General features: G+C 39.5%; 4 protein-coding genes across 8 annotated transcripts in view; 2 read left to right on the top strand and 2 right to left on the bottom strand.

Moving 5' to 3' along the window:
- Nucleotides 1-774: 774 nt before the first annotated feature.
- LOC116847788 (sorting nexin-9) lies at nt 775-6,590 on the bottom strand. Of its 3 annotated transcripts, XM_032823164.1 has the most exons (7): nt 6,287-6,590; nt 5,800-5,840; nt 5,453-5,696; nt 5,071-5,260; nt 4,049-4,500; nt 2,609-3,304; nt 775-2,522 (listed from the first exon to the last, which is right to left on the bottom strand). In XM_032823164.1, the coding sequence occupies exons 3-7, from the start codon at nt 5,465-5,467 to the stop codon at nt 2,271-2,273; spliced, it is 1,605 nt and encodes a 534-aa protein (XP_032679055.1). In that variant the 5' UTR covers nt 5,468-5,696; nt 5,800-5,840; nt 6,287-6,590; the 3' UTR covers nt 775-2,270. The 3 variants fall into 3 exon arrangements, with proteins under 3 accessions (XP_032679055.1, XP_032679056.1, XP_032679057.1); XM_032823165.1 differs by lacking the exon at nt 6,287-6,590 and having other exon boundaries at nt 5,800-6,237; XM_032823166.1 differs by lacking the exons at nt 5,453-5,696; nt 5,800-5,840; nt 6,287-6,590 and having other exon boundaries at nt 5,044-5,191.
- Nucleotides 6,591-6,830: 240 nt separating this feature from the next.
- LOC116847787 (centrosome-associated zinc finger protein CP190) lies at nt 6,831-11,788 on the bottom strand. 3 transcript variants are annotated; one of them, XM_032823161.1, is made up of 5 exons: nt 11,666-11,788; nt 10,733-10,922; nt 10,392-10,531; nt 10,030-10,308; nt 6,831-9,951 (listed from the first exon to the last, which is right to left on the bottom strand). In XM_032823161.1, exons 2-5 carry the CDS (start codon nt 10,889-10,891, stop codon nt 7,950-7,952), a joined length of 2,580 nt encoding a protein of 859 aa, XP_032679052.1. In that variant the 5' UTR covers nt 10,892-10,922; nt 11,666-11,788; the 3' UTR covers nt 6,831-7,949. The 3 variants fall into 3 exon arrangements, with proteins under 3 accessions (XP_032679052.1, XP_032679054.1, XP_032679053.1); XM_032823163.1 differs by having other exon boundaries at nt 11,653-11,761; XM_032823162.1 differs by lacking the exon at nt 11,666-11,788 and adding an exon at nt 11,102-11,637.
- Nucleotides 11,789-15,230: 3,442 nt separating this feature from the next.
- On the top strand, nt 15,231-16,102 carry LOC116847825 (NADH dehydrogenase [ubiquinone] 1 alpha subcomplex subunit 13). Its single transcript, XM_032823240.1, has 3 exons — nt 15,231-15,330; nt 15,419-15,569; nt 15,693-16,102. Exons 1-3 carry the CDS (start codon nt 15,231-15,233, stop codon nt 15,898-15,900), a joined length of 459 nt encoding a protein of 152 aa, XP_032679131.1. The 3' UTR covers nt 15,901-16,102.
- An 830-nt stretch (nt 16,103-16,932) lies between these two features.
- The window catches only part of LOC116847799 (zinc finger protein Xfin-like), a 15,343-nt gene continuing 9,847 nt past the window's right edge, over nt 16,933-22,428 (top strand). The window contains exons 1-4 of the mRNA XM_032823188.1: nt 16,933-18,203; nt 20,763-20,894; nt 21,384-21,594; nt 21,672-22,077. Of these exons, the coding sequence (XP_032679079.1) occupies nt 18,060-18,203; nt 20,763-20,894; nt 21,384-21,594; nt 21,672-22,077 (893 nt within the window). The 5' untranslated portion in view covers nt 16,933-18,059. The remainder of the gene's footprint in view (nt 18,204-20,762; nt 20,895-21,383; nt 21,595-21,671; nt 22,078-22,428) is intronic.

Genomic DNA, 22,428 nt, shown 5'->3' with positions numbered 1-22,428 from the left:
CTGCTTCCTATTGGCTATATATTTAATTTGTTATATGCAATCGTTTACATTTTACATGTAAATTAGCGAGATACGGCAATACGACGGCCCCGTGGGAGACGATAACATCCTGGCAGGTAGACGTAGGTGTGTTAACAGCGAACAAAGCATCAAGTGTACCGTTTATTTCACTTGACATAATTAATTTTTTTATCGGATGCGTGATGTTACATGCGGTTGCGCACAAAGCGCTATTTTTATACAAGTTACTTATGTAATTGGAACAAAAGAAGTATCGTCGCACGCAATATACGCATAAGAGGTGACCTTAGAGAAGAACTATTCCGCTATTCCCGATACCATCGGTCGTAATCGACCAATTCTCTCTCTTGGATGGCGTAGGCGTGCGGCTTATTGGGTCATATTCGAGCCCGTCGGTCGCAGACACGGGTTTATTACTTCTTCTTCGTACGATATTAATCTTTGATCTGACCTGCTAGAGGCAATGGTATAATGACTATTCTTTGGCAGTAATGGAGATTGTCATATTTCTTTGGACCTGTATTTATACAGTAGTAGCGCGAAATGTGCGTTGTATAATTTTGTTAGAAGTGTGATAAGTTCGTAATACACGAAGGGATATTTTGTAAATAACATTGAATTCTCAATTTAAAAAGATCTGGCAATGATACGGGGGGAACGGTATGAACATTGTTTATATATAATAGTTGAGAATATATATATATATATATATATATATATATATATATATATAAAATGAAAATAAAATAAATATTTAATTCTTGACTCAGTAGCCGTTTATTGGAACTCCTTTCTAGAAGAAAAGAAGATCGTGTTCTCTCGCTAATACGGTTTATAAAAACTGGTATGTGTCTATGTTCCTCTTAATGTATATAAGCTCTGTTATTTGTACAATTTATTTAAATGCGATAACAAGAATGTAGCGTGTCTTACATTTTGTTATTGTTCATCGTTACGCGTTCTATCATCTTACATATAAAAATGTATAGTAGACTCGTATCACGATTACAATAATACATTTTACGAGATGCATGCGTATTACTGGCTGCCTTTAGAATACCTCGCAAGAACATATTACGCGCGTATAGTTTATTTTTTTCCTCTTTGTTCACACGTTAAACAACTTTGTTCTCTCACTTGGTCGTTGAATGACTAATGTACGTTCGTTCCGCGAAGAAAAATAATCGACATTAAGCTTGACGGATAAAATGAAAATCTTACAAAGCAGATAATACACTCATAATACTCTACATTTGCTGCTCGTCAACAAACAGTTCTGATTTTTCCGTCTCACATTTCGAAGCTTCTAACTATAGCACAAGCTCATGCGATTACATTCGCATTATAAATTTTGATTACATTGTCTAGAAATATGAGCTATATTTTCTTACCCAAAAGTTATTAGACATTCCGAATTTCGAATGTAACAATTTCACAAAAATGCGTCACCGATACAAATGTTTCTAAAGAAATCTCGACACATGCCATAATCAATTATTTCTCTCTTGTATAAAGTGATGTAGAAATGATAAAGAGAACACATGATTATCAATTTTTAACGTCAAACAGAGGTACAAATAATTCTGTGATTAAAAATATCTCTTGCAATATTCATAATGAATTTGAGTATACCGTTCGTGTGGAAAATACAAGTTCATATATACATGATATCACGATGCGATATAATGCTCATTTACTACGATTCGTCGGAAGAACATCGGACCGAAGTTACGAGGAAAAAGATCTTTACACTAAACAAATTACATAAGTGGTCGAAAAAATTTCAAGATAGATTAACAATAACATCAAGGCAAAATATATTACAATTCCTTAAAAACACTTCAATGATCATTGTATAATTATATATCAATTCCAACTATATATGTCGATCTTTGCGCACATGAACACTTCATCGTTTCGCAAAACTCGACGGTGTGTGATGTAACGACAAAAACGCAATACGTGTGACTGCCTTACGTTGTGTAGATATTATTTGACAAGATTAATGATTAAGCATGTTATTTACATAGCGTCGATTTTGCTCAATTGCTTCAGCTTCAACTGTTCTCTGATACATACATGAGTGTATGTATAAAGGATATCTATATATATGTACAAATTTCACGGAAAATATGCGCATTTGGTACATCTGTCGTTCATAATTGTATGCACTAGTTATAGTTTCTCGTTAGCGTTGGTTGATCTTCCCGATCGGATATTGCTCAAGCGGAATTGCAATAATACGAGTCTCATTCATCGAACACACTCAATGCCTCTTGCAATTTGTCGACTATCTTCTGGTAGAAAGCGATCTGTTCCGTGAGGTGCGTCTTTATGGCTTTGTTGATGTGCACTTCGCGCTCTGTCTGAAAGTGCGTTTCCTCAGCAACCAACGCGCGTGCTATCACGTCAGTCCGATGAGAGAGTTCGCGTAATTGCTGCGGCTCCATCTTGTGCTCACTGACCAGACGCTCGCAGTCTTTTCGCTTTTGCACAGCGCTCTGCAAAGAATGAGAAACAGCACATTGAATAATTAATCCAACCAGATAAGGCGCTAATTAATGAGCGGCCGAGACGCGCGACATACCTTATGGATGCTAATGACGTCAGGGAAATTGCTAATAATACCGCGATAAATATGGAACTTATCGGCCAACGGCTCCCAATCGAACTTCGGTTGATCCTCGTAAAGCTTTCCGATGTCGTTGTAAGCATCCCCGGTGGCCTTCAATGCTCGCGTCAGCCTGCCACGACTGTTGTCATCCGCCTCCAACGCGTGGCCGAGCGACGTGAACGACTGGCTGATTTTTTGGAATTCTCTTCTGTATAACACTTGATGCTTCTTCGCCTGGTCTACCGCCATGGCCATAAAGTTCTTCACCGCGGGGTCCAAGCCACTAATGAATCTGCCAAATGTATCTGTCTGAATCTCCATCTTTATGGCGTCCAACGATGTGTCCGGGCACTGAATGGCGTTGAAGTAATTTACGCCCAGCAGCTCGTCCTTCTCTGCTTGCCGTTTTCCTGCCTTCCATCGCTTCTCGTCCGTGCAGGTCATGAAATGCTCCCACACACGACTACGCGACAATACTGGATGCCGACACACGTAGTCGACAAACTCCTGCAGTTGCGTACGCCGGTGCTCGATGAACTGTTCCTCATAGCGACCTGATATCTGCTTGTCTGGCAGAGGCGGAATCGGGATAAAGCAATACTTCTCTTCTAAACGCTCGTGAAGCCAATCAAAATGTTTGTACCTCCTTGAGACTTGTATATTATTAAACTGTAATATAAAAATATTCGCCTTACACTTGTTTCATTCTTATCGTTATTCTTAATCGTAAATGGGAAAAATGGATAAAAGGCCAGTATTCATAGTCGGATCCTATATTTAAAATCGTCTCGAATTTATTTTCAGATGATATACAAATCGTTTCATTGACTACTCAGCATTTGAAATAAACTTAAGACTTTTAAATATAAGATTTGACTAAGAATACCGGCTATAGTCTATGTTTACTGCAATCTAATATAATAATGGTTTAATAGGACATACTGTAATCTACATTTACATATAATGTATAGCCTGCTAAAAAAATTAATTAAGAAAAGCTAATATTTCATCTAACCTTTTCAGAATTCTTATGTAAATTTGTAAACGTTGTTTCTTAAACAAGAGTCCACAGAATTCTCTGGTTACATTTTTGCTTTCAGAATTAAATGAAATGAAAATTTCACGCAATTCACGTTTTTTAAACATTACATTTATAATTAATACTCGAAACAGATACAATAATTGTCTCATAGTTTCATAGTCTCATAGTTAGATCACTCTTGTCACATATTTTGATACAATTCACAATTTTCCACATGATCTATATGAAAAAAGATCATGTATACATCACGTAAACAATATCTAAACAATCTATATAATCTTGAAATTTATGCTACAATTATGATTAGAATCATGATTGTTATCATAATCCTAAAAGGGAAAGCTGAAAGAGGAGATAGCGATTTTTTTTACCGTAGGAGTTAATTGATAGACAATGAAGCTTTTAAGACCCTTCAGCTTGGACTCTTTCTTAGGTGACGTGACAACGCAGCTGTATGACTCCCCGGTCGGCACCCACGTGCATCGGCCGTTATCGGCCTCCTCTATATAGACCCTCTCGCTCTCAGGCACATTTACTGTTCTGACGCTCATCAGGAAGCTATCCTCTCCCGATTTGATGAGTGTAGAAAACTTATTGTTTTTCTTTGGTACATTGGGTATAGGTCTCTCAGGTATCACAGAATGTATAGTAGGCATGGACCCAAAATTACACAAGTGGTCGGCATTGTTCTGCTGTGGCGTCTGTGCAACATGCTGTTGCTGCGTAGGCGGCACGTATGCCTGAGTTTGGCCAACCTCAGAATCATCATCCCAATCATCATCCCAATAATCACCAGAACTCTGTTGGGATGATGTCATAGCATCTGTGTATACGATAACACAATCAAGTGATCAGAGAGGATGTTACATTATTTTTCCAAAATGTGATTAGCTTATCTCTTATCAGATAATTACATGATCTCAACATATGGTAAGAGACAGAAAAAGAATAATAGAAACTAATTAAGGTAGGTGTCCCAATGACTGAACTAATAAGAGAATATCATCAATTTCACATTTTTATTAATAAATAATTCATGAAATTATTAATTATGTTGACATTTATATAATACAATTTGCTTTGCCAGTGATTAAAAAATAATAGGAAATAAAATAATCAATAAATATCAATGAGAATTTTAATAAAACATTAGATAATGCCAGATATACCCCAGTAATTGAACTAAGAAATGAATAATATCCTGTGTGATGGTGAAATAATACTCATCGATTGAATGTTCATTATAATATTACAAATTGACATAAAGTATCTTTCAAATTTCCAAAGATTCTTTTAGAAATGTTAAATACAAATATATTGTTAATGTCTCAATCATTAGGACAAGTTCAATTACTGGGACATTTACCTTATGCATCTTATAAATACTGCTTACTGGAAAGAGGTGCAGCCTGCTCAACCACTTGAACATATGCAGCTGGAAACAAGCCAGACTGGCCAGTCTGATTAAATCCCTCGCACCAGCCGTCCCCTACGTTGTCTCGCATGACTGTCAGAAGCTCGCCGGCAATAATGGACAATTCCGCTGTTCCTGGTTCACCAGTGAAGTCGTACAGCGCTCTTACCTGAAAGAAGAAGCAGAGGAGTCACCGAAAAGCGGAGAAAACAGCGAGGAGTGTTGACGCGCGCGCGAGACACAAACGACGAGGAATTAGTCGACTTGTTCGTAATAGAATGAGTCATAGCGCAGTCGAGTTGATCGAACTCGCAGCAACAGTTGTACAGTCGCTTTTCCCCGTCGACGTAATTTTACGTACCTGCTGGCCCTCCATTGTGCACAATTCGCGACGACCTCGGCGTTTCCGCTAAACAGTTTCCTCACAGCTGCGAAAATAATTCAAATTGCCGGACTGCGTCCGGTCGCATTCCTACGTTCTCGCCTTCTTCCACCACGGGTCTTCTGACATTTGCGCGCTTGCACTGCGATACACTTCACGCAACGTTCAGTCTGTGTACACTCCGTGTTACCTCGAATAGCGCACCGACGACTACTGGAGATGACTGTACACCATGAACAGAAGTTCACGAGCGGTTTACACCAGCAGTAACATATATATATATTGCTAATAACGTGTGTTTTTAGTAGTATGTAAATGCAAATTACCTTATTTAAAATTGCTGAAAACAACAGTTTCCAATAAATTCCTAAACAAGTTAATCATATTTTAGATTTTGGAATTGCGTTCTATAATACGCATACTTCTCTATAATTTATGTCACGTAACTATCGAAAATGAGCGCATACATATGTACGGAACATAGTCATTATTACGGTGCCATTTTATTGCCATTTTTACGATGTAAATCGATCTTTATTCCTAATTGCACCTGCTGCACTCTTCTCGTTTTCGCGAGTTTTTTCTTTTCCCCTTTGGAATTCTCCGTTGGAATCCGAGTATAACTTAAAAATCTGCTTTTAAAGTTATTTAAAAATTGCGCTTTTCGCGTTTTGCTCTTTCTTCTTCTTTAAATAATAGATACGTTTCGTTATAAGTGCGAAATATATGAGACGACAGGATGAATGAGCGTTTTATTGTCTCATGCCAAGTATGTACAGAAAGTGTAACAAGGAGTAGTTGAAAGAGACAGACCTTGATAGATGACGTTTTTTCTCCTCCCTTCCTTCCTTCTTTTCGTTATCACGCTTATGTTTTCCGGCAATGAGTTTCATAGGCCTGACAGTTTTCGATAAACAAGTCGCAATTGATATTAAACACGATAGCGATTTCGCAATTGGCGATAACCGATGACTCTTATGGGAGGAAACCAGAAGAAAGCAATAAATCTCGCGAAATCGAGAAACGACATTACGGATTCGCAGTCTCCGTCGTCTTTAAGATGGAGCGCGAAATTAAAAAAATTTTTTGATGAAATCCTCCCGATATGCCATTGAGTCGCACTACGTTTGCATTTGGATTGGATGTGGGACAGTGGAGGCTCATAGTGGCGTCCATGTGAATTAAAGGTCCACCGATCAGCTGTTTTGTACTACTAAAAAATAAAAGATACGTCTGAACCTTCATTAAGTCAGACTATTGTCATCGCTTTACCAATGAATTACTATAAAATAATTTCAAAAGTTCATATCGGATTAGGGAGAATATTGACGTCTTGTGAAATAAATTTAAACCTTAATTAATAAGTGTAATATATATATTTATGTAAGCTACATGTATATAAATGTTCTCGTGTTGAAAAAGAAAAGATAAAATATTTGCGTTTTTAACTGAACGGACCTAAGGTCGATTAATGGAGCGTTCAAGTTTTTACCCTGCCTACTAAGCCCTATGATTGACTAGTAGACTTATGACATCATTAACCGACCCTGGATCGATCAAAATCCGTTCAGTCGAAAACACTATTAGATCCGGTTGCACCAACCGGATGGTAAGCTAACAGTTTAATTACATATCTATCTTTTGTTTTTACTTTAAAATAAACAAAAATAGATATATACTTTAACTGTTAGCTTATTATTCTGTTACTGCAGCCAGGCCTTATTCCAAATTCTCTTTTATAAATAAAAGTGCTTTTAAATATGACTGAAAGCTAATCAGAAAACTCATAAGTCAATTTCAGAAACACTTTTACCGATATAAAAATTTAGAATAAAAACCTTAAAGTCGAATCTAATAAATTCTTACACTTACAAAAATGCTACCACAATGAAGATGATAATGACTGCATTTTTTCGTTACAATAATGCAAAATATTAAATCTCATATTATGCCGAATATTGATTTTAGAAGATCTGTGAGAGGCATGGCAGAGTTCGTTTCTGCCTATGCAATTTCATACATTGTATGATATAAAATAGAAAGATTTGTCTGAAGGAGTTTCTTCCAAAATGGCCTTATAAGTGCGACTCTGTCCCGTATGATGTCAACAAGTGAATTGTTCGAAACTTAAAAGAACCATATGTAAAAATAATCCAGAAGACACAAATGTGTTTGTGCAAGAATAAAATTCACACGTAGCAGTATCGTCGAGAACTATACCTTTAGTCCCTGTTGCTTATCAATAAATGTAATGAATGGTTTGATTAATTTGAAATCCTCCGCGCCTTATCGCTAAATTTTTCTTCACGACATAGGTCGACATCAACCTACTATCCGCCACTAATCCGCTAACGAACAAACGTATTACGCAGGTAAACGTAGAAAGAAACGACTGAAAGCGCTTAATGTCTCGTTAAAATCGTCGTGAAAGTTAATAACATATTGCAAGCAAACGAAAAATCCGACGTTATGGTATTCATGATTCCGTTACGCTCATGCTATCCTCGTCCCAATCGGCGGCAAAGCTCCGCATCTTCTTACGTCGTTTGCTTGCAGGCTTGCCGGTATCCTCCTCATCCTCCCTTTCGACATGCTCTTCCTCGATGATCATGACGGATTCGTGAACTTCATCCGTGGTGTTGCTTTGCTCGCTGCACTGCTCTTCTTCGTACTCCACAATTTCCTGTTCCTCGACGTATTGTATCACCTCCTCCACCTGATTATCAGCACAGTCCTCCAACATGTCCTGCGGTACCTCTTGCAACTCCTCTTCTTCTTCCATCACTTCTTCCTCGACCTCTTCGACGACTTCCTCGACTATCTCCTCGCCCTCCTGCGAAATGTCTTCGGATTGATAACTCTCATAAGAACGGCGTTCTGAGTCCTTGGTGCCGTGAATGTATACAATCATCCCGTCCTCAGTTCCCTGCATCACTATCTGCTCGTTGTCAGCGATGTCGAGTTGCTGCGGCTGCTGTTGTTGATGATCGTTCTCGACCTGCTGGTAATTCTCATTGTTCACCAGCATAATCATCTGCTGCCCTTCCAGCTCGTGCTCGTTGTAGCTTATGTTATGACTGATGTTTTCCAGTATCTCTGGCACAACGAATTGGTTGTCGCTGGAGCTTTCCTGCGGCTCAGGCGTAACCGTGTCTCCCACACCGAGGGAAGCGGCTATGCCGCTGGCGACATGACTGAGCGCTTCCGCCTCGGACGACGGCTCCAAGGAGATCGGCGGTGTAGAGGCATTCTCCGCATCTCGCACTTCTTTGTGACTACAATCTAGATGCACTTGCAGGTTCGTCATTAGAACGAACATCTTGCCGCAATACGGGCAACGGTGGCCCTTTTCTTTGCTGTCTGCCATACTATCATGGCCAGTGTTCAGCTGGTGAGTCGTGAGCTCGGTGAGAGTTCTGAATGATTGATTGCATTGACTGCACTGGATATCTTCCGCGGGCAACGAGTGATGTCGGCTGGCTGGTCTATGATTATGGTTGATCTGATGTCGCACTAGCAGGTTCTCCGACAGGGCAACGTATGAGCAGGACTGACACTTCGGGAAACACAGGCTCTTGGGCGGAGGCACGTTATGCTTAGTGTACAAATGATACATCAAGATATTGCGTTTAGTGGCCTTATAACCACAATGCTCGCAGACACGTGGGTCGAACTTCTCTTCATGCACATCCTGCATGTGTCTTCTGTACATATAATAATTAGTGTACTCCTCCTCTATGTCGCACTTGTTGCACTTCCATGGACCAGTTTCGTTGCCATCGATAGTGCCGTTGCACTTATTGGACTCGCCTTCTTCGCCGTTATTGCTGGATAACAAGTGGTCGGACTTCAGCACTACGTAAGACACTTTCGTCTTGCACGCGGCGCTACTATCGGAAGACTTGGTCTCCTTCTGCATGATCTTTAGGCGAATGTTTTTGTTGTTCTTCACCAGATGGGGATATTTTTTCAACACCTCTCTGATGATCTTGGCGTGATTATTGATGGAATCCTCGGAACTTGGTCGAGCGTTCGACTTAGGCTTCTCCACGTTTTCCTTCTCCTCCAAATCGAAACGCACCTTCTTCTTGGCTGATCCTTCCTGGGATCTCTGGAAAGGTTGCGTTATGCTCCAATCGTCGTCCGAATTCGTGTCTCGCAGATTCTTGTCATTCCCTTGATTGTCGTCGTCCTCGTCTTCGGTCGTGTCGTTTCTACTGTCTCTGTCCGGCGAATTTTTACGGGAGCTTCCAGTTTTGTATTTATCGGACGCTTGAACGATGGGTTTCGTGTTGTATGTAATATCGTCGAACGAGGAGAACACTCCGAGAGCGATCTCGTCTGCTTCCGGGAGATCGAATCTCGATGGTCCCGGAGTCGTTTCGACGGGTCTGCTGATCGACGACGTGCTATGGAATGTTCGTAATTCATAATTTGTCGAAGGCGATTCCTCTATTTTCCTCTTCCAAATTGGTAGTCTTTAACAAGAAGGATCATTAATATTCAATTATGTTCCAAGCAGAATTATGGATGTTAAACATAATTAAAATACATACTTTCTACCTGGTAATGGCTGCTCAGATATGGCGCTAGATGTCGAACTAGTAGAGGAGCTAGTCGAGGAGCTGGTGGTGACTTTCACAGCTGGTGTTGGAGGTTTTGAGACGGCGATGATTGGACGCACAGTGGACTTGGGCGCTTCATTTTGTAAAGGGCTTGTATTAAATTGAGCATCGAGCAACTTTGTCAGCACTGTCATATTCATCTTTTGTGCTGTACGATATAGTGCATGTTGCTCTGACGTCCAATACTCTAACTGTCCAGTATACATAAAGCTACAAGAGATTGATATTTAGTAAAATACACTGTAGGAAATTTTTCAAGCAATACCAACAATTCCTCAGCATTTCATATATACCTTATGATAGACTTAACACACTCGTAAGGCATGTCTGAAGGCATAACAATTATACCATCATAGTTCTCATTCTTCTCTTCTTGTTGAATTGCCAATTTTATAAAATAGTCTGTACATACTGATACCACAAGCCGATGTGCCTGAGGAAGTAATTCAATTAGAGATATCATTGATAAAGTTAGTGATATATTCTGCAAAATAGGTTTTCAAAAATTAATTATATTTTTTTATTTTATTATTATTCTATTTTATAAAAATATATATATATATTCGCTAATATATATTTTGTATATATATAACATATATATCCTAATTATAGAATTTATGCGTGTCATATTTACCTGTACAGTAATTTCACTTGTAGGAAATCTGATCTTAAGATCAAACAATTCTTCATCAGCATAAATTTGTTGAAGTCTCTGAAGGAAGAATGTCCCCCAATTGTCCACTTTTACTTGTTTTAATCCCCGTGAAGGGAGTGATTTTTCCCCCAACTCCATTATGAAGTGAGCGGTGAAAATGTCAACACATCTAATCAACAATTTAATAAAATTATATAATAATTGGTTAATAAAAGAAAAACGTGTTATTTTCACATGTAAAATAAGTTGAGAAATTTAGAGTTCCAAATTAGCAACAATGAAATAATATAATACACTTAGATTTTGATCTCATAAATGTAAACATTTTAATATAGAGCTTTTTAATACCTCTATAAAAGTTGTTATTATTTGTCACTTTATTTCAAATGCAATCTTCAGATAAAATCACCAAGCCACAATATCGCCCGCGCTTTTACAATTCTACAATCGGGAGGGAAAAAGGAGAAATCCCGAGTCCCGCAAAACAGTTCACAAAATTGTATCAGCGCAATGCGTGTAGCAGACCGATCCACCCTCCTTCGTTCTTCAAGGCCGCAAAGAGCCATATGCACGATTCGTAGCTATGCGCTACCTCACATATCACATATCGTGGAGTTATAAAGAACGTTTCGTCCGCGTCTTATCGACCCATGTTAAAGGACACACATTTTTGTGATCGAAAAGTTCAAGAGTACTCAGAAACTGAGTCTATGGCGTGACTGAAAGTGCGGGACAATCGAGACAGATCAAGTTCAGCAGGGACATTGTAATCGCGATCAGTCTCTAGAGGTCTGACGATAGACGCTGGCCGACGCATACGTGTCTTCCGCGGACTGTTCGCGTCGCATCCCGGTCATAATCGGGTTGTCGTGTATGAAAAATGAAAATATTACTCACGCCTAATTCACGTACCTATTCGATAGAATCTCAATATTTCTCGTTCAGCACCATCTCTCACGAATTCTCTCAGTATACAACTAACACTGAACGTCCCATTATGTGTCGTGACTCACAGATGGAGTTATTCGCGTTCGATCAAGATGATCGGCAACAAGGTGAGATTTCACGGAAGCGACGAGCTGCACGCGATACGATTAGTGTGTTCTAACCAATGATGTTGCTAATTTCAGAGACTTGATTGGTCGAAATGTCGTAAAGCTACAACTTTTTTTAATCACACTCTTTAGCTCCTCTCTCTTTCGTAAACATACTGTTGCATTCTTTGCGAGGATAATATTAACTGTACTGGGTTATTTACGTATACATTTTATGTCCAAGTGTATCTGCGTGTAGCATAGGTATTATTTCTATGACTCCTTCTGGAGTCTTAGGTCCGTATTCTGAGTTCTTCTTTAACGATAAATGAGTCTCTAAAAGTGGCTTATAAGCTTTCTGATTGGCTATGAGTCACTTTTAGAAGCTCATTTATCGTTAAAAGAGAATTCAGAATACGGGCGTTAGCCCTATATTCTGAATCCTCTTTTATCGGTAAAAGTGCCTTTAATGTAGCTTCTCAGCCAATCAGGTGACTCCTAAACCTCTTTTAGAGGCACTTTTATAGATAAAAGAGAATTCAGAATATGGGCCTTAAGGATGTATCTGAGCTATATAAAAGTAGTACCAATTTGATAAAACTCTCTCTTTGGATAACTTTTCCTTAATTATCTATAATATACTGAAAAAAATCTATAATATACTGAAAAAAATATAACCCATACAGCAGAAGTGTTCAAAATATATCATAAGGATATCCTAAAGATATACCAGGTCTGTAAATATGAAATCGGAATTTGCCCATAGATGGCCCTAGCTATCAATGTAGTTACCGTCAAACCGCGTCATTGGCGCCATTTCCTTGTTGACATCTCTGACAAAGATTTTCAACTCACAACAATACAAGTTTCATACAACAGCATAGTTTGTAATAGCGTTGAACATGTCGAACTTTGTGCCTGGAAACTACGATTTGCGGACAGCATTGATTTTCTGTTACTATTTGAAGAAAACTGCTACAGAATCGCATCGAATGCTTGTCGAAGCTTACGGTAAGCATGCTTTTGGTAAATCACAGTGCTTTGAGTGGTTTAAAAAATTAAAAAGTGGCGATTTTGACGTGAGAAACGAAGAACGTGGAAGACCACCGAAAAAATTTGAAAACAGCGAATTGCAAGCATTGTTGGATGAGGATGACACTCAAACGCAACAACTCGCGAATCAATTAAATGTGACACGAGAAGCCATCTCCATACGTTTGAAAGCCATGGGAAAGATCCAGAAGATGGGAAAATGGGTTCCACATGAACTGAATGAAAGACAGGAAAACCGAAAAACCATTTGCGAACCCTTACGGAAAAAACACTTAATAAAACATTCAAAAAGACACTTAAAAAGACACTCAAAAAGACACTCAATTTAAGTGTTAATTCGAACACTCAACTTGAGAGTGACGCTCAACTTGAGAGTGACACTTAACTTGAGAGTGACATTCAATTTGAGTGTTAGGGCCCATCCAGACAAACTTGCATAGTCGCATAAACGTATGCATAAAGAAATTGATTGTTTCATTTCCTTGGACCAATCAATTTCTTTATGCATATGTTTATGCGATTACGCAAGTTTGTCTGGATAGGCCCTTACTCTCAATTTGAATCAACTTTATGACACGTGAAAAAGTTTTAGTTACAATCGTAAGTTGCAGTAACCTTTATAGAAATATCATACTAAGAATCATTGATAATTACTTATTATCCTGTATTTTTAATACTGAAAATAAGTAATGATTCTTAGTATGATATTTCTATAAGGGAAGCAAATCAACCAATTATAGTCAAGCATTCTTATAACATAATAAAATGTACTGTAATTGCTGGTCGGGTTGCTTACAGCTTTACGATTATGACTAAAACTTTTTTACGTGTCATAAAGTTAACTCAAGTTAAACAACTCAAATTGACAAAAAATTATTTGTTGTGATCTTAAAGTGTATGAAAATAATAAAATACAATAATACTAAAATGTATACATTAAATGAGAATAAAATTCAATATTTGTATAAGAAAAATTATTTATTAAAATTATATACCTACTTTTAGTTTTATTAATTATTATAATCGTTGAATTTTATAATATTTAGTTTTATACTCTAACACTCAATGAATATAATATTAAACATTATTAATATTATTGTATATTATATATTAATTTGAAATTAAAGCTTTCTTTCTTTTTTTTTATAAAACTCAAATGTAACTGACATTTTACTAAATTAGTAATCTCAAATTAAAATTCTCTTCTTTTTTTACAAAACTAAAATGTAACAGAAATTTTACTAAATCAGTAATCTCAAATTAAAACCTTCTTCTTTTGTTATAAAACTATTTCTATCAACTTGGATTGATCCAAAGAACTGCAGGAAGCCATGGTACATTGGAACAAAATTGAAAATCTTTGATACTAGATTATCAAAAATATTATCACCGTGTGAAATAACACGTACACCACAATCAATAAGTAATACAAGTCAATGAAAAGCTTCGGAATTTAAAAATTTTTTAATTTATTATTTTGTCTTGTTTAAAGGATGTGCTTCCTTCAGTGTTTTACAAACATTGGTCTTTACTTGTTTATGCTATTATTGTATTTGATAGTGAAAAAATCGAAACTCAAGCATATAAAAATGCTACAAGAACAATAAAAACATTTGTAAGTAACACTGAAATGTTATATGGTATGGAATATTTCCATCCAGCAAACGGTTAGGCAGAGTTCCCACTGAGTGCGTCACGCGTCGCGTCGTCTGCCTGCGTCACGAGTTAACCAATCAAATCCTCTAATTGGGATGACGCGCGCGCGACGTACGACGCACTTGTTCCAATGGAATAATTTGATTGGTTAACTCGTGACGCAGGCAAACGACGCGACGCATAACGCGCTCAGTGGAAACTCAGCCTTTGCCTCCTGCACACAGGACACGGTAATGCTTGCCGCGCGGCGGAAGTCCGCGCAACAGCCAATCAATATGTTGTTTTTCCGTAAGAGCTAGAAGGTTATTACGGAAAGCAGCATATTGATTGGCTGTCGCACGAACTTCCACTGCGCGGCAAGCATTACCGCGTCCTATGTGCAGGAATCATTAGTAGCCTCTAGTGGCATAGTTCCTAAACAAAGTTTACGTATGTACAATTGAAAACGATCTGCACGAGAACGACACAAGTGTTTGGCTGCGTTCCGAAATTTACTGCCAGTGCTGAAATTCTATAGTATACGTAGCATGAATTATAGATTTTCAGTATTGGCAGTGAATTTCGGAACGCAATCTTTTTGTACTAATATTTCTGAGGAAGAACAGCAAGTGAAACGTTACATGATTACATTGACGTTTTCGGGATAATCGTATTGGAATCGTATTAGGATAATCTTGTATGCTTGCTATGCTCTAGTTTTTCTGACACTGTTAAGAAAGAGGAAAGACGACGATATGAGTGCTACGTCCTCTACTAGAACGCAAGATCTTCCACCGAAAGGAGGCTATGCCCCTTTCCAAACCGAAAGGACTAAATTACGTAGCGTTTTAAATGGTAAACAATTTCATTATCGATTTTGTTTGTAGCTTAAAAATTCTGAGAACTGTATATCTCAATATAATATTCTTATAAAATTTCGTAGCAAAAAAGACGTTTGGGCTTCTCGTAGCTAGCACCTTATTTGGGATGTATGGCTATGGCATGACTTATAAGAAGATTAAAAAAGAAGAAATCGAAATGAGGAGTGCACATTTTGCTATATGGCCACTGTTGCTAGCAGAGCGTGACAGATCGTAAGGGTTCTACATTTAGTTTTACATATCACAATAAAATTAAATACTTGAATGATACTATATGATATAATACTTAATGAGACTTATAATTTTTTTAAAGTCTTAATAGGATTTTTCTTTTAGTGTTTTAAAGACAATGAGACGTAATCGAGAGTATGAGGCAGAGTTGATGAAGGATGTCGAGAGATGGGAAGTTGGTACATACTATGGAGAGCCAATATACTTTTTGGATGGTGAAAATCAATACAGGGATCCCTTGTTTGGTGAACATTTTGCACACACTGATCCTAATATATTCGCGGAACGTGTTGTTCGTCACTTGTTTACATAAAAATATCAGTTTTTAGTATTTATGCAGTGGTTGTGGCTATATGCTATAAGCTATATAGTTATGGCTCAAAAGACCTGTACATGTAGTCTATTAACAATAATAAGAATGTGTAATTATGATTTTTAAATCTCTGTGAGTAATAGATCTACAAAATGGGTCTATAGAGGAAAATAAAATTATATAAGAGTCACTTCTAATAATATAACCTCTTTCTTTCTTTTCCCCTCTCTCAGCTAGTGTGAAAGGGAACTGATAGTAATGTTAAATACACATAAAGAGAACATGATTTTTACTCATTCTAACAAGAAATTGTCTTTTACTTTTATGTTGGGAATTTTGCCAACTTGATTAGTTTATGATTAGCATAACCAAAATTTCATGAAAATCATTTTACTTCGATCAATTTCGGGACGCGTTCGCGTCCGCTAAGAAAACTTGTTCTTTTACTAATTCTCAAAGAGAAAAGATAAATTTATTCGATTTTATGAATTTATTTATTCGAGCTTTAGATATATCTTAAAGCTCATTGAGAGAGAAATATCCGCCGTTGGCCATGAAGTTCTACCAAGACGAACTTCATATAATGCATAATGCGCACGAGAAAATCAACCAATTGCAATCCGATAAACAATATGCTCTGTATCCCACCCACGATTGGTCTCTTTCCTTGCATTATGCAAGTTTATATGGATAAACTTTAATGTGTGAATAAACGTTAGACTGAGTTCATTTTGCATGCTTCGTGTTGAAAGCATCGTTCTATCTTTATCGCTGAAGGAAAATGAAGGAAGATAGAACGACGCTTTTAGCGCGAAAGTTGCTCAGCCTTAACGTTCACGACGATTCTCGACTGCGATTGGTTGATTCGCTGCTGCTGACGTGTCCGCGTGATTCAGCCCTAATCCGCGCCGCGAAACATTCAAATTCCGGCGAATAATATCGTGTTGATTAGCTCACATGGTATAATCGGCGATCGTGACGGCACCGCTGAGTCGCGCCGTGTGCATACATACAAGCGGACGCACGCATGCACGCACGTACGCACGCGGTACGCGCTGGGTCGGCGATAATGCGAGCGTTTCGAAAAAAAACGCGCGCCAGGCAGTGCGCGGCGGCCGGTCGAGGAGTAGCGGTGGCGGCTGCGGTGGCGGCGGCGGCGGCGGAGACGGATCGTGCGCTCGGACGCGTCGCCGTGATACGCGTTCTCGGCGACAACGGAGTCGCCGGACGGCATCGCTTCTCATCGCCGGCGTCGAAACAAGTGTCTGTATACAAGATGGCGGCGCCCGGGGCTCTCACTGTCGCGAGAATCGCCAGGAAGTAGCGGCGAGTGGCGGTGCGCTGCGGCGACGGGCGCGTGAAGTGTGAGAACGCGGCGAAGAGGCAGAGGCAGAGGCCGACGTGCGCGCTTTTACCACTGCGACGGCGAGCTGACGACCTGACGAACGAACAACTGTCCATCCGTCCGACCGACCGACCGACCGACCAACCGGTACGGTGCGGTGCGGTGCGGCGGTGTAGTGCGCTGCGTTGCGCTGCGGCGCGGGCGGTGCGGTGTGGTGTGGTGTGGTGCGGTGCAGTGTGCGCCTGGCCCGGGTAGAGCGGCATCGCAGCTAGCCGAGCATCGCAGCATCGGCGGCGGCGGCGGCGGCGTCGTCGTCGTCTTCTCAAAGGATGTGGCCAGAAGAACGACGAAGAAGGCAGGTAGCAACCTGAGCCGTCTTAGCCCCGCGGGTGGTTAGTTGGCGCGACGGACGGGCACGCAGGTAGGCGACGAGACAACGAAGTGGGCTTCTCGGGACTGAGGGAGAGGGTAGTCGGCCGCACTGGCCAACATTGAAGGAACTCGTCCCGGACGGTCTGTTCATTCGGCGTGTACGTGACTACTACGGGCGTCCATCATAGTTCTCGCCCGTCCGGGTGAGTGCGTGCTCGCGTGAGTACGTGAGTGTGTGTGCGGCAGTGGAAACGACGGCACGTTGTGCGTCGTCCCGTAGAGACTCGCCGTCGACGCCGCTACGGGAACGAAGGACAGAGAAGGACGTGCGTGAGGTTCTTCGCGAGGGAGAGAGAGAAGTAGAGAGTCGCGTCGTAACGGCGCTGACGATATCGGCAACGCGACAACGACGAAGACGACGACGGTGACGACAACGGTGACGATGACGACGATGGAGTCGAAAGTGAGTTACGACGAGCTCTGTCGTCTGTGCGCGTCCTACAATGCCGTTAAAGTCGACATATTCGGTCCGGACGGCAAAGATCGACAGCTCGCCGACAAGATCCAGGCGTGCCTACAGTTCAAGGTAAGTTCCTTCTCTCTTTGTTCACGTTACGCGCATTCTTCACGCTACCGATGTTATCCTGTTTGTCAAGCTGACGCTTTTACTATTTTCTCTTTCGTTTTCGCATTTCTCCTGCTTTCTTTATCTCCTGTGATACCCTGCTGTATCTCGCTTCTTTTTCTCTCTCTCTCTCTCTCTCTCCCCCTGTTTCTCTCTTTCTTTCTCTTACTCTTCCACTCTCTCTCACTCTTTCACTCTCACGTATACAATTTCGCGCGTTTACGCCTTTGAATAATTTACCTTGCACATGTTGGCCCATAACACGTCTCGTCCTCGATTCCATTCTCCCGAAAAACGAGATGGTATATCGCGTGGAAGCGAGAGAGAAAAAGAAAAAGCGAGCGAGCGAGAGAGAGAGAGAGAGAGAAAGAAAGAAGGAGAGAAAGAGAGAGATTCAGGGACGAGTTTCTCGACGTCGACAGGCCGTTACTGGGTGAAGGTTTCCCTCCCGTCGTCATCGTCGGCCATAGCGCTTGCCGAGTGCGACGATGTCCTCGGTGACGAATATCCACCCAGTGGAATCGTTCTCGAGCGAGGACAATATGACGACGGACGAGCGAGCGAGCGAACGACAATGTAGCGGCAACGAGAACGAAACCTTCACCCAGTAACGACCCGACGCGCATCTTGTTCATGAGTCTCTCTGTCTCTTTCTCTCTATCTCGTTCTCTCTCCCTGTTGCTCGTTCGCTCACTCATTCGGTCTCTCGCTCGCTCTCACGACGCTCGATCCTCGAGGAGGGACGCCTCGTCGCGCGACACGCCGGCGACATTTTGTTTTCCGCCACGGCATTCATGCTCCTCCACGAGGCTTGGACTGGCGACGAACGTTATCGCCGTCGCAGCCGCCGGGTCAAACCAGCTCTTTAATGCGTAGTTGGAACGCGCGGCTGGTCATCTCCTCCGGCGCGCTCCGAATTTCCTCGTGCACTACGATGCGTTCATCATCCCTCCGTCACACACATCGGTTTATCGTCCCTTTATTAACTTCGCATCCGGTGGAAACCGCCGGAACTTGCGCGCTCCAAGTCTTAACCCGGACAAAGACAATCCACTCGCGAAAGTTCCAGAGAAACGCGAACACTCGCGCTCAGGAACGTGATTAGTCCGCGAAAATTGATCCTTGTTTTCATCATCACACGCGAATGTATTGAGAGTTTGTTACTTTTTAATGAGATATTTTGAGATCGCCCTCTTTTGTCTTCTTCCGTTTTCCTGATAATTTTATATGATGTGTCGGGCAGTAATCAAAATTTCAATTTACTAAATTGATTAAGGATTAACACGCACTATTTTCTAAACAAGGAATTTTCAGCAGTCTCTGAGGAGCCTGATGATCACGTCTTGAAATTATAGATCGCATCTCTAAGATATGTTTACTGAAATTAATTTATTGCGAGACACTCGTCGGTGACGGTATATTTCGATAATCATTTGTATTGCATGGAATTGCAGTATTTTAACGATGCAATAATTAATTAAAAGATATCGGTAACGATATAATGCTCATTAAAAAAAGATTTATTCTGGTGATGTGAACATTTCATCTTGAATTTTCCACAGAATTTTTGTAATTTTAAATAACGTATAATATAATAATAATTATATGTGTTATTAAAATGTACATAAAAGTGTTTTCTTCATAATAATAATGGTCAATAAATTTAACGTTAGTTAAAATGGCGAAAATTGTAAAATAAAATTGTAAATTCGATATCAACAAAATTTTAGATTTTAAATGAATCGCATTTTATTTCTCAGTATTATTTGCTGTTCATCCTTGCGGCATATGTCAAGATAAATTAATTGCCTTGAATCCAGTTACTTGGATTCGGTGATGACACATGATAGACTGGTCAAATATATCGAAGGTCCTTTTTTTTGTATAGCGCGCGCAAAAAAGCACACGACTTATTGATTGATAAGATGCTTTAATTCACAATTAAAAATTCGCATCACTGGACGCTTCATAGCATCAGAAATACACGATGAAAAAAATTGCTAAACACAAATATAAAATTCTTGATGTTTGCTATATTTTTTTCAGAGTTTTTTCTTAAAAACAACATATTTGTTGGTAAATTTAACGTTTGTTTATTATTTATCAATCACGCAGTTACGTATTGATGAGAGAAAAAGACAAAAAACAAAAAGGGTCATTGATAATAAGTCAGTTAAAGTATAAAATAGGTAGTTAGAATCGCCGCGACAATCTTTGTACGAAGTTCAAATGTTTATTTTAAAATTTTTATTTTTTATTTATAATTAAAAATGACATGTGCAAAAAAAATAAATATAAACATTTTCGAATAAGTGAAAGCTGTCCCATATGATGACGCAAATAACAAATGATAAAGAAATATTTTGTTGTACAAGCGATCGTGTCGACTGGTTTATTTGTTTCTGTTAAAATTTTATGGGCAAGAATGGAATTAATGTAATTTCCATTGCTCTCTAAATATCGACATGTGTTGTAGTTTGATTAGTTTCTTACTGAAACATTACAATTGCTATGTTTCAGATATCGGAAGACGATGGTTTGCCGAAATCTTTGTGTCATAGATGCGTTTTTAATTTGGAGAATTTTTACGATTTTAGAACTGCGTGTGTTAATGCAGTTGATTTATTAAGGAGATGTCAACCAAGAGAAGCGGTGAGTGTTTCGATTTTACAACAAAACACGTTCAATCCTTCTATTTCCTTCCATTTGATCGTCGAGGGAATATTCTTGCATTAATTAATTTTGTACTTTGATGTGTTTTTCCCCGCCGTTTTATCTCGCGCTTCTTAATATAAGTTTACTTAACAGGTATACTATTTTTCGCTTCACATTGTTATGAGATATTAAGTGGCATTTTTGGCAGTTTCAACTGCATATTAAAAAATTCTCCAATGTGAATTTGTAATAATTTCGAATTTTGTATTCTGTGCATATATAAAAAGTTTATTTAAGATAGTTTATAGATGCCACATGATAATAGTGTTATTTCTAACATTTTTCTGAGCATACTGCAACAGAAAGGCATTCATTTTTGAGAAAAAAAGCAGAGTAGTAGTAGTGATAGTAGAATATCGATGTTATAGCCGTAGAGATACACTGTTTTACATGAGTGCCAACAATTTAGCATTTTGTGTGTCGTAGGCGAATGATGACGGTGCAAATAATACCGCGCAGTGCGACGAGATGCACGCGGAGTTTCTCAAGGAGAAGAAAAACACACCAGTCCTTATTCCGGAGGCACCTGTAGTCAATCCTAATGCAGCGTTAGGCACACCACCGAGACTAAATTCCGATGGTGAAGCGGATCCCGAGGTCGAAGAGATCCTCGACACAAGTGAAGGTACAGATGAAGGTACGCTCGACATGTTCTGCATCTTCTTATTCTTCTTATTCCGTGATAGTCGCTTATGTATCTTATTTGATGTAAAGCGACAGTGGTCGATGACTCGGAGGACCGAAGGTCAGAATACGAATATGAGATGGACATGGAGACGAATCCTAGCGACTTCTTGGAGATGACACCGATGGTGACCGAGGATAATGAGGAATGCGAGACGAAAAATGTCACCGCGACTCCTCAAGATACCACCGCAGTCTTTCAACATACGTCTCAACAGCACGAGGTCTACGTCTGTTCTCTATGCAGCAAAGCGTTCAGCTCCAAAGGTCATTTATCTCTGCATGCGAGGATTCACGTGGGCGAGGGCGACGTGATCGGTGAAAAAGTTATCACTGACGATCATACGTCGTTTAAGCGACCGTACCAATGTGATCTTTGTCACAAATCATATTCAACCGCGAAGCATCGATGGGGACACGTTTCTACGTCACATAGGTAAGTGAACTTCAATAATCTAGAGCTATTTATACAGACATTATTTACTAAATAATGTAACGCGCTCATCATTGATATTTTTAATCGGAATTGTTCTAATAAAACAGTATGAATGAATAGGACTTTACTATCTACGATAGTATATATAGATAGTAGTAGAGTATAATATTAAATTTATCCAAACATTTGTTATTATAAAGACCTCTGTTTGCAAATAACAAACACTAGATAATCATAAACACTAAGAGTCAATCTTTTAATAATAGTTTAAACTTAGAGTTTTAAGTTTGTCACTACTGAAAAATATAAATGATCTAAATGATCTTAAGATCTAGTTTCTGATTGATACAG

This window comes from Odontomachus brunneus, unplaced genomic scaffold (genome assembly GCF_010583005.1).
Source record: "Odontomachus brunneus isolate Ranch 3 - 2012 unplaced genomic scaffold, Obru_v1 Obru_scaffold_083, whole genome shotgun sequence".
Lineage (NCBI taxonomy): Eukaryota > Metazoa > Arthropoda > Insecta > Hymenoptera > Formicidae > Odontomachus > Odontomachus brunneus.
The sequence above is the reverse complement of the archived record's forward strand: the minus strand, read 5'-3'. Positions and strand labels throughout refer to the sequence as shown.

What these genes read in the sequence shown, in the direction of transcription:
- LOC116847787 (XM_032823161.1), bottom strand. Translation starts at nt 10,891, where the DNA reads ATGGAGTTGGGGGAAAAATCACTCCCTTCACGGGGATTAAAACAAGTA. An exon ending in TGTGTTAAGTCTATCATAAG is followed by an intron (nt 10,309 to 10,391) that starts GTATATATGAAA and finishes AATCTCTTGTAG; the next exon opens with CTTTATGTATACTGGACAGT. An exon ending in CAGCCATTACCAGGTAGAAA is followed by an intron (nt 9,952 to 10,029) that starts GTATGTATTTTA and finishes TTCTTGTTAAAG; the next exon opens with ACTACCAATTTGGAAGAGGA.
- LOC116847825 (XM_032823240.1), top strand. Translation starts at nt 15,231, where the DNA reads ATGAGTGCTACGTCCTCTACTAGAACGCAAGATCTTCCACCGAAAGGA. An exon ending in ATTACGTAGCGTTTTAAATG is followed by an intron (nt 15,331 to 15,418) that starts GTAAACAATTTC and finishes AAAATTTCGTAG; the next exon opens with CAAAAAAGACGTTTGGGCTT. An exon ending in CTAGCAGAGCGTGACAGATC is followed by an intron (nt 15,570 to 15,692) that starts GTAAGGGTTCTA and finishes TTTTTCTTTTAG; the next exon opens with TGTTTTAAAGACAATGAGAC.
- LOC116847788 (XM_032823164.1), bottom strand. An exon ending in GCAGGCTGCACCTCTTTCCA is followed by an intron (nt 4,501 to 5,070) that starts GTAAGCAGTATT and finishes TCGTATACACAG; the next exon opens with ATGCTATGACATCATCCCAA. An exon ending in TCTATCAATTAACTCCTACG is followed by an intron (nt 3,305 to 4,048) that starts GTAAAAAAAATC and finishes TTTATATTACAG; the next exon opens with TTTAATAATATACAAGTCTC.